Consider the following 11,274-nt stretch of genomic DNA (forward strand, 5'->3'; position numbering starts at 1 on the left):
CATGCACAGAAGGGAAGGTAGAGAACTCACCGTCAACACTGATGTTCCTTACTCCGTAAAAGTGAGACAGGCATTACTATAACTGAACAGTGTTTTCAGTGACAGTCTCATCCTACAGATCAAGGGCTGAATCATGGTAGAATGCAATGACCCACCTTGGGACATCTGGGACAGTGATGTGTTAGCTTCACCTCAAATTATGGGAATTTTTACCCATACTGTACTAAGGAATTTGCTGACACTAAATCAACTGTTCATCTGGCTCTTGGCTGCAATATTAATAACTTAGTAAAAAGTCCAAGTCCTAAACCCTGGAGATTACTGCAGAGGCTGGGGCACCTCCTTTGCATGAGAGAGAATCCACATCTGGCTATGTGTAATCATCCAGTTGTTCTAACAGTGGGGGACAGAGGCCTCAGGTAGTTCAGATCTGAGCAGAGGACTATGGAATTACCGCAAGCAGTCTGAGAATCCATGTCTACAGACAATGTTTTATATGTATGTACAATTTTTTAAATGTTTGTAGATGTCATTACAATAATTTTTTTAAAAAATAAATTTATATTAGCTGTGGAACACTGTATATTTTGTCAATTAATAGATAGTAAAAGACAATCATATATCACTTGTGGTAGTCATATTTTGACATTAAAAATATTAATGTCAAATAATATTAATGTCAAGTGGCTTGACATAGGGAAATTCAAATCCTTCAGCATTTCAGAGGATAAATGATATATATATGTCATTATTAAACATATATATTTAAAGAAAATTATGCTCAAATTCTAAATGGCCGAATGTCTCATAATTTTATAAATCAAGAAAGAAAATGCTGGTACAGAATATAACCTCAGATGTTTTAATAGAGAGATCTTATTTACTATTTACAGGATTCTCTGATGGAAGTGGGCTGGTCACTAGCCTAGTGACCCAAATGACACCAAAAAGCAAGAGCAGCTCAGGGGCCACTAAATGTTGACAGTCTTGGCTGGCTTCACATCTTCAACTTCAGAAGCTAGCCAGCGGTAAGTGCGATGACGCCTCAGCACCTCGATGGCCTTCATTTCCAGGGGTGTGGCCTGAATGCCAAGGTCTTCCAAGCCAGGCAGGTGAGGCAATATCAGGTCTGTGATGTTAACCTTTGAATAAACAAAGAACCACAGAGAGCACTGAAAATTGGCAAGGACACAAAGTGCTATTCTAGCAAGCACTTCAGCACTAGAGATGCCCTGAGTCCCATTAGAGAGACTTCACTGTTTTCAAAGAATATGTGGCAGTGTTTGATTCTTGGAACTCAGTAAAAGTAGACCGCAGAAAAAGAGTTTAGGGAAAAAAAAAAAGCAAGTTCACAAAATATTAGCTCAAAGGTGCCCAGCACTATCCATGAGCATAGGACACTGCCTATAAGTGAGTCATTCTACAGACTTAAATGGAAATAAATCTAGAGTGGAGAAGCGCAAGTCATCACTTTAAAGGAGGGTATAAGAATAAAATAGGTACTAAGGCAGAGCTAACCTATTCTCCAGTTCTCCCTGTACCTGTGTTCTGCTTCAGTTTTAACTGTTGAATTAAGAAGATAATTAGCATTTGTCCTTGCTCATTAAGAAAAAATCCATTAACCTTTGTGCTCCTGCTATACTTAATCTGGTTGACTAATGCTCAGTGTAGATCGAAAATCCAAACCTGTTTTGTCTCTGGGGAAGGAGAATGAACTATAAGACTTCCAAAGATCTCAGATTAATCATCCAAAAGCACAGAAGAGAATAAATTTGCATATAGAGCAGCATCAATCTTTTATCCTTCCACCCAACAAAGTCTGCAATTCTTTTATGAGTGCTATAAAGCAACCTCCAAACCAAATCTAAAGCCCATTCAGCCTACTGTATTAACACTTTTTCAATTATAATGTAAGAGGCACATTAATGTAAGATACACTGAAGTGTTCTGACAATCAGTTCCCCTTTCTGATCTTTCATGAACATAAAAGGAATGCCTTGAAAATGGTCTTAGCTTTCCAACCTGTCAGAGGGGAGGATAACTGCTGCCCATTCACATCTGTTCCCTAAGGGCTATTTTAGCTTTTAGGTAACATTCAGAGGACAATCTGGCCATTTCTTGTTGATAAAAGGTCAACAGGTCCTCAAAGGTATTTTTATTTTGTCCAATACAGTATTTTTTATTTTGTGTCCTCCCTAGAAACATTTCTATCTACACACAGTGGGCAATGATCAGTAAGGAATACTAGCAGGGGAGACAACAAGATCGAAAGAGCCAGAGCTCTGAAATTCAACGCACTATAAAGAGAACAGAGAGGCAGCAGGAGACTAGTCAAGAGAATAAGAAAGGAGGAGTCTACCCTCTTGGATGAGTTATTATTTCTTTTATCTTTCTGTAAGTTGAAAATTTTCAATACTATTATAAATGTTTTCATAATAAAAAGATGAGTAAAAAGGTAGGGAGAGGGACATGCTTTAAGATCTGGTATATATTTTGAGGGTTGCCAGAATCATACTTGCCTATGGTGTAGTGCTGTGCTGTCCCATACAGTAGTCAACAGCCAAATGTGGTGATTTAAGTTTAAATTAATTAAAATTAAATAAAATTCAAATATTATTAGTCAACAAGTCACATTTCAAGAGTTCAATAATCATATGTTGCTAGTAGTTATATCTTAGACATTGTAGATTACAAAACATTTCCATCATTGCAGAACGTTCTGTTGGAGAGTGCTGATTTAGATCTAAACTGGATGGGAAAGAAAGAAATCAAGGGGAATCTCTACATTTTTGACTTGAGCAACAGAGGTAATAGTGATACCATTAACTGCAATGAGAGAGGCAGGCTTGCAATTCATTTATGGACATGTTATATTTCAGAAGACTAATAATATATCTAAATTGATAAAAGAGACTGCAGCTGGGTTGGGGGAAACAGTTCAAGGCTGGAAGTAAAACTGAAGCCATGAGCTTTACAGATAGCAGCTGGAGCATGGGACTAGGTGAAGGACATTAAGAGAATGAGCAAAGATAGAAAAGAACTGAGGATAGAGACCTTGGGTCCCTCAACATTTAGAGATGGGGGGAAGAGGGTGAATCAGGAAGGCAGATCGCAAAGTATGGCCTAGTGAGAAGAGAAAAAGCAAGAGAATGTGGAGCTGGCCAGAAAAGAGATGGAAATTCAGGGTTTTAAGAAGGAGAGAGCATGTCATAGATGGAATGAGACTGAGGTCAGAGAACTGACTTGGATTTGGCAGAATTGAGATCATAGGTGACCTTGAAAAGAGCAGTTCTAGAAGAGAAATGTGAATAAAAGCCTGAATGGAGTGGGTTAAAGAAAGAATGAGGTAAGAAACTGTCAACAGCAGGTACAGACAGCTCTTCTGAGGAGTTATGATGCAAAGGGACGAACAGAATGGAAAAGGGAGGACTCTGACTTTAAAAAAACAGGAGCTCTTAAGGCATGTCTGTATGCTCATGGGAATGAACCAATGGAGAAAGAAAAGTTGATAATGTCAGAGAGAAGATAATGGAGAACCACACCCTGGGGCAGGCTGAGAGTGGATGAGTTTGAGTGCACAAGTAGAGGGGCTGACCTCAGATGGGTAACAGACAAGGAGCATGAAAACAACCAAGGAAGCAAGCAAACAAAAATCAATTCTAATTTATCTATCTCTATACTCTGGTTTCTCTTCAGATCATATAAATCTTTCACTTTCTGTTAACTTATCTGTCTCTCCAACTCTGTATCTGTTACAGAGATACTCACCCGCTCCACTTTATCCCTTGTTGTCCAGGGCTCAAATGGAGTTAATTCAAAGAGTCGTGCTATCAATCTGTACAAAGGAATAAACATGACACATGTGATAAATGTCTCCATGCCCAATATCCAAACTAACCTATAAGAACCACAGGAAGAGAGGATACTGTAGAGGCAGGAAATTCACTGAATTTTGTTGGTTTTTTTTTTTTAAGAACATTCTGGCACCACTACCTGTGATGTTACCTCCCCTTTCAAACTAAGCCAACCTGAGCACTGTAACTGCTGGCACTCTGTTCTCTACCAAAGAGACAATGAATCTTAAAAACTGAAAACTAAAATAAAGCCATCACCAACAACAAAACAAAAAATATCCAACATTCAGTGAAGTCTGAAATTCAATCTAAGCCTCAGACATGCAAATATGCTACCATTAAGGATGCAGGGCATCGAATTTCTGTCAGAAGTACCCTTGGGGCAGTGGGTGTTAAGCTAGCATACAAAGTACCCTAAGAATTCCTTGGAATCTCCAAAGAGGACTGGGGGCAAGGGAGAATATGTTCTGAGTATCACCCATCAGTACAGCCAGACTAGCTCTACTTTTATCTGATTACTTAGTGGGCCTTTATGGAAAGAGACACTGAACACAGGGTTCCACAGCTTTTTAAAAAGTAAAAAAAAAAAAAAAAAAAAAAAAAGCATTTTTCACGGGGCAAAAAAAAATAAAAAAAGAAACTGAAACCCGGGACGGATTTCCCTTCGTAGCTGGATTCGAACACAAGTCCCCCACTTTTTAAAAAAAAAAAAAAAAAAAAAAAAAAAAAAAAGCATTATTCACGTGGCATAAAAAAATGAAAAAGGAAGCTGAAGACCGGTCAGGATTTCTCTAGGAACATATAAAGCCTTGGATTCCATATGAGCTATTCCAATGGCAGAAAAAGGCACTTTACTGGGCTAACACAGCTTAATAAAAATACCCCTTACAAAGCTTCCAACTTTCTATGCTCTGGCTCTATGCTAACAGATCACTTCTGGTATCTATTTTAAAAAAATGAAAAAGGAAGCTGAAGACCGGTCAGGATTTCTCTAGGAACATATAAAGCCTTGGATTCCATATGAGCTATTCCAATGGCAGAAAAAGGCACTTTACTGGGCTAACACAGCTTAATAAAAATACCCCTTACAAAGCTTCCAACTTTCTATGCTCTGGCTCTATGCTAACAGATCACTTCTGGTATCTATTTTAGTGTCTTTGGTGGGCCATGCCATGTGCATATGCCAATTCCACGAAAACTCTCAACTGTATGCACAACCAAGAAAGTAGCTCCCTCCAATCTGGCTTACACCCTTATTCCACTGCAATGCAAACAAATGACCTCACTACCAACTCCAGTGGATACTTTTTAGTCCTTTATCTTATTTGACATTTCTCCAGCATTTCACTCCACAAATATTAACAGAGTGCTTCTCCAAGTGTTCACGATACACATGTGAACAAATAGCAATTTTCCCCTCCTTAAAATGATCCCCTTCCTTTAGTATCTAGGCTTCCAAATTCTCTTCATTTTTCACTTAAACATTTGATAACTCTTTCACCCTCTCTGATAAATTTATCTTACACTGCTGGTCCCTTAAATGGAAGTATCCCTCACACTCCATCCTCAGCCTTCCTCTTCCACTCACTATGAGGAAGTAGACAGCCTGAAAATAGAACACTCTCGGTATGTTATCATCATACTGCATTCTAATTGTCTATTTTTCTGTTACCTCTGTTAGAGGGTTTACTGTAACATCTCGAGTCCCTAGTGCATTGCCTATGGCATAGTAGGCATTCAATAAATGTTTGTTGAATGAATGAATGAAAAAATCATATGAAGTGAACTGCCATGCTGGTTTATAAATCAATCTCTGGCAAACTGGATGTGAAAGTATCCCTGACCAGACCACTAGTGTGTGGCATAATTCTGAGATTCTAAATCTACAAAGGGAAGAAGTGAACCAAGAAGCAGGAAAAGAAGATAAGGCAACCAAAGGCAAACTCTGAATCAACTTAGGTCCTTCTCTCAACTGCATGACCAGACTGGTTTAACAAAAAAGGATCCCTTTGCCATTTCTAGGTGAGTGCTATGAAACAGGGGGAAACCTGAAAGCTCCTTTACTCAATCTGCCAAGCAAGATCCTTCTCCAAATTAAAACTTAGTAGTTTTTAATTGGAGAATTTGAAGAACTGCAGATTTAACCTCTCAACACACACTGTTTTTCTCATCCACAATAATCTACATTTCTCTTTCTGGTTTTTTCCTAGACTAACATCAAGACATCATGGGCACATCCTAGCTAGAGATTCAGAGACTGCACTGTACCAGACATACTCACTTACTCCCTAAGTGAGAGCATCACCAACAAATGTATCAAGTTAGCTCTATATTAGAAGGCACAAAAAGAAGGGCTATACTTACCGAAAGGCAAAATGTGGCAAAGGGTATGGAAGGAAGGGCCTGTGAGCCACAGCAAAAGCATACTGCACCAGGTCATAAAGGAGGTACCGATTAGGCCTACCAAAAGAAAATTCAGTTATTCAAATTATTTGCTCCTACAAATTTTTTTTAATTTGACAAAAAAATGTCATTTTTCTTTTGAAAATGAATACATATGCACTACAGTAAATACAAATTAGCACAAAGAAAAATCATCACAATCTCAACAAAGATAGTTTATACATTTAACAAATATCCTTCTCATTGCCTTACATATACATTTTTGTTTCTATAAATGTAAGATTACACAGTTCATCCTATTCTGTAATGACTTTTTCATCTGACATTAAATCACAATCATCTTTCCATGTCATTAAATATAATATTTAGTGCATGTTTAATGGCTGCACATATTGTACTGCACGTAATCCTATTTTACCAATTCCTAGTTTTGGATATTTAAGCTATTAAAAATATTTTTCTTTTATAAAACAATGCTTTAATAAACATTATTGTAGTAGATACTTATACTTATCCATAATTATGTATTTATAATACATTCTAGGAGTAGAACTGGCTCATCGTACATTTTGAAATTTTAAGGCTTTTATTGAATACTTCCAAACTGTCTTCTAAAATGGTTATATCAATTTGCATAAAATGCTAGTAGCCCCCTCACCAAAAAAGTTTAGTCATAAAAAATAAACAAAATTTTGCCAATGTGCCTCGTAAAAAGATGCCTCAATGTTTTAATTAGCATTAATTTAATACTAAATATTATTTTTTTCTTCACATATTTTTGGCCATTTACACTTCTTTCTTTTCTCTCTTTCCTCCTGGTGTCCCTGTCTATAAGAATGATTTGTAAGAGTTCTTTATATTTTAATGATACAGTTGGAAAAATCTTTTATTGTTTGTACTTTACCTTTTAATGTTTAGGTGTTTTGCAGCATACAAACATTTCAATCAATCAAAACTACTGATTTCTTTTACTTTATGATTTGGTTTCATATTTAGAAAATCCCTTTATAGTCACCAGTGACATAACTTTCCACATATTTTTACTAATGCTTTTGGTTTCTTTAATCCATAAAATAAGTTCCTTTTGAAACAAATTTTTGTATTGTTGTAAGGTAAAGACGTAACATCATTTACTGAATCCCCCTATAGTTTTACATGAGATTGTTTCTCGACTTTCTATTCTATTCCATTAATCTGAACAGTTTTGTACCTGTATAAGCTAGCTTTAATAATTACTAATGCTTATAATACATTTTAATACCTCTTCACTTACTTTCTTAATTCGTTTTCCTAATTCAGCCTGTGATAGCTGAGAGCTAAATGAAAGTAATTTAGTGAGAACCTCATCATTCTAACATTTTCGCCCAAACAAAACAAAACAAACACAAAAATATCAACTAGGGGAAATATCAGACAAAGCCCTCAAATAGCTTCCTTCAAGTTTCAGAAGGGTGTGTAAAGATAAGTGCAGGGCAGATAATGTATGCTGTGCCAAAGAACAATCTGTAGTCTTTATGATGACAAGCAATACTGGTATGGTAGGTAAACTAATTATATGTCACATAACTGCCCTCCAGCTGTTCTAAAGCACTTTGTGTTCCATTAACTATGACTCAAAAACTGGTTTTAGATGCCCCTAGTCACAGAGAAAGGAATTTACCAATATCTAGGACAATGAAGCCTGTGTCCTTCCAAGCTTAGTTTTCATGGTCTATACCAGGACAGCAAAACCCCTACTCTGGTTAACCCAAGTATCTGCCTTCTCTGTGCCTGAACACCCCCAGCAAAAGGAGTTATAGGGAAAGTACAACTGGGCTAACTGGCTTCATCTTCTGTTTTTGATCACTACTTTCAAATGAAAAACTCAGTTCTGCTCTGCAATCCTATTATTCTCTCCTAGGAGTACTCTTTTCCTGTTCTCCCAAAGAGTACTTCCTATCTTTTTCTCTGTTCTTAGATTTTCCATATACCTACCTGATCCACCCCATTCTGCCTTTTAGCTGACGATCTCACTTGTCTTTATCATTTTCTTAATGATACCTCTTTGGAGGTACGAAAGTTTTCAATTTTGATGAAGCCTAACTAAAGGTCTAGGAGATTATTTATTTTTCTTCCAAAAGTTTAGTTTTACTACTTACATTTAGGTCTCAGATTTATTTTGAATTAATTTTTTCATGATGGTATAAAATAAGGCTCAATGTTCATTTTTTTGCATTTGGATACCCCAGTATTATTTGTTAAAAAGACTACCTTTTCCCCTTTGAGGCATTATGGCACATTTGTCAAAAATCAACTGTCCATAAATATAAAGGTTTATTTCTGGGCTATCAAGTCTGTTTATTGATCTATATGTCCATTCTTATGCCAGTACCAAGCTTGATAATGGTAACTTCAGAGTAAGTTTTGAAATTGGGAAGCTTAACTGCTACAACCTTATTCTTCTTTGTCAAAATGGTTTCAGCTATTGTGGGCCTTTTGCATATTATAAATTTAGAACCAAATTGTCAATTTTTGCTAAAAATCTTATTTTGATATGATTAAGTTGAAATACAGATCAATTTGGGGAAAACTGCTATTTTTATACTACTGACTCTTCAAAACCATGGACACGGGATGTCTTTCCATTTCTTTAAGTCTTCTTTAATTTCCCTCAGTGTACAGGTCTTATACTTCTCTTGTTAAATTTATACCTAAGTATTTTATTCTTTTTTATGCTATTGTGATTAAAATAATTTTCTTAATTTGATTTTTAGATTGTTCATTTGCTAACATATGGAAATTGATTTTTACATGTCAATCTTGTACCTTGTCATCTTGTTGAACTTGTTTACTAGTTCTCATCATTGTATGTGTGCATCAAAAGGTATTTTATGAATGAATGATATATAGAATGAACCGACATCATGTAATTAATAACTATGCAAAACCTAGAAGCCTCTGCCTTAGCCTCAAAGTGTCAGGGAGACAAGCAAAGTTTTCCCCTGGAGCTGAAGAGACAAAAAGAGAAGTGTAGATACATTTTTACAATTTCACAAGGATAAATGCCTACACTGCCATGTCTAGAGTAACTTGACCCATCACTGTGCCAAACAAATAGGACTTACTAACGCCTAGCAAAGAAACTGGAGTTGCTGGGCTAAACGAAAGAAGAAAATGGCTAACTCATCTCAGAGCTATTCCCACTGAGTAGTAGTAAAGGTCATAAAGCCATTTCTGTTCATTTAATCCTTGGAAACATGTCTAAGCACCTCTTGACTAAAGCCTGATGTCTTTTCAGTGTAGGGTTTTATGAAACCTGTGGTGAACTCAATTTTTTGTGACTAACTTTCCTAGGGTATATAACTGATTGCATGTTAATGTACCGAATTGAGAACTCAAAGAAAGACATGTGTCTTGCAGCAGCTAGTTGACATGGAAACACAATATAATTTTTTTGCATATGCACACACAAATTTTACTAAATTTGTAATAATAGTGAAACATAATAATGTATAGATTCATAATCCTGGAAATAAATATTATGCATCTGGCTTAGAGAGAAAGTGTCTCTTTTTTTAGAAGCAAATATTTCTTAGAAATTAGGCTATGCCTGAATTGTTGAATTAGATTCCCACATTTCACAGAACATTGGGTATCATTAGTTTCTTTCACAGAATGACAGGGTTCTGAGCCAATTATTAGGTGGATTTGGAACTTTTAGATTTGGTAGACTGAGTCTTAGTTTTTCAGTTTTAGTTAATTCAGTAAAAAGGTCCTAAACCTAGCTGTGACATAATTTAACAATTTCAGGTAAGGCACCTCGCTTAACTGTGTCCTATTTTTTCTGGAGAGCAAATTTCAACAAAGAGAGCATGTAACAAAACATCAGTCTTGCACGGCATTAGTATTGTATCCTAAACCAGCCATTTCCAACCTTTTGGAGGCATTAAGGTACTCTAACAAAATTAATTTGATTTTGCAACTATACTGAATCCCTAAAAGTGTTTTGTTTGTGTTTTAGAAATTATAGCAATATAATTTTATAATGTATTATAAACATCACTGGCAGAGTATAAAATCATACTTGTAGGTCACTGGACTAAGTCTATATAATAGTCTAGGGCAGAGGTTCTCAGACTTTGGTGAGAGAAAAACCACTGATTAAAGCAGATTCTCAGGTTCCCTCATATTCTGATTTCACAAAATCATTCAGGAGATTCTGATAATGGTGGCCTTTGGACAGCTGTTTGAGACACACTGGCCTAAGGTCTAAGGGAATAAGGTTTCTGGAATAAATACAGTGGAAGAAAAACACTATAAAAATGTAACAAATAAATCTGTTAGTGATATATTTAGAAATTATTGTTATTGTAAATCATTATGATTCCTTCATTTTAACAAGTACCACAATTTTAAAGTCAAACTCTAGCCACCTACCCAACAAAGGCAAAAGATTTCCCTCTGGCATCTGGCTCCTTAATTGCATTAATGATTCCTTTGGATACATCTACAACCTATAAGAAATTATAACATGTGTTTAAGTAATTGTTGGGTTGGCGGGGGAGAGAGAGAGGGAGAGAAAGGGAAGAAAGGAAAGAGGGATTGAGGGAGGGAGAGAAGAACGAAGGGAAAGCAGGTCACATCAATCGCACACACACACACAAGACCATAAAAAAATTAAGATAATGGCATTGCCTGTCTTCAGAAAGCTTCTTCGAGGACCCAGTTCCCAGGAGCTCAAATAATCTCCACATTGGAGGGTTCACATAAATATTTTCTCCAGTCAGAATGTGTTTATCTTCAGATGGCTGCCAAGGCCTTCTGATTTACCTTTGCCCATTATCTCTCCAATCTCATTCCTTATGGTTCCTAATGCTGTTACTCAGCTATCACAAACTGTTAGGCTGAACTACATGGAATTGCCAATATTATACTACTTTGACTTTTGAAAATAATTTTATATGTTTGTAGACTCCATGGTTTTCAACTGGGTTGACTTTGGCCCCCAGGGGAATTTGGCAAATGCCTAGAGATATTT

General features: G+C 36.3%; 1 protein-coding gene across 2 annotated transcripts in view; it reads right to left on the minus strand.

Annotated features, from left to right (window-relative positions):
- Positions 1 to 839: 839 nt before the first annotated feature.
- Positions 840 to 11,274, minus strand: part of NDUFA9 (NADH:ubiquinone oxidoreductase subunit A9) — a 27,938-nt gene continuing 17,503 nt past the window's right edge. For both annotated transcript variants that reach the window (XM_006923838.3, XM_025041037.1), the window contains exons 8-11: positions 10,674 to 10,750; positions 6,219 to 6,314; positions 3,769 to 3,835; positions 840 to 1,142 (exon numbers count right to left, since the gene is read on the minus strand). In XM_006923838.3, coding sequence (XP_006923900.1) covers positions 972 to 1,142; positions 3,769 to 3,835; positions 6,219 to 6,314; positions 10,674 to 10,750 — 411 coding nt within the window. In that variant the 3' untranslated portion in view covers positions 840 to 971. The remainder of the gene's footprint in view (positions 1,143 to 3,768; positions 3,836 to 6,218; positions 6,315 to 10,673; positions 10,751 to 11,274) is intronic.

The sequence above is a fragment of the Pteropus alecto genome, unplaced genomic scaffold (assembly GCF_000325575.1).
Source record: "Pteropus alecto unplaced genomic scaffold, ASM32557v1 scaffold76, whole genome shotgun sequence".
In the NCBI taxonomy this organism is placed as follows: Eukaryota; Metazoa; Chordata; class Mammalia; order Chiroptera; family Pteropodidae; genus Pteropus; species Pteropus alecto.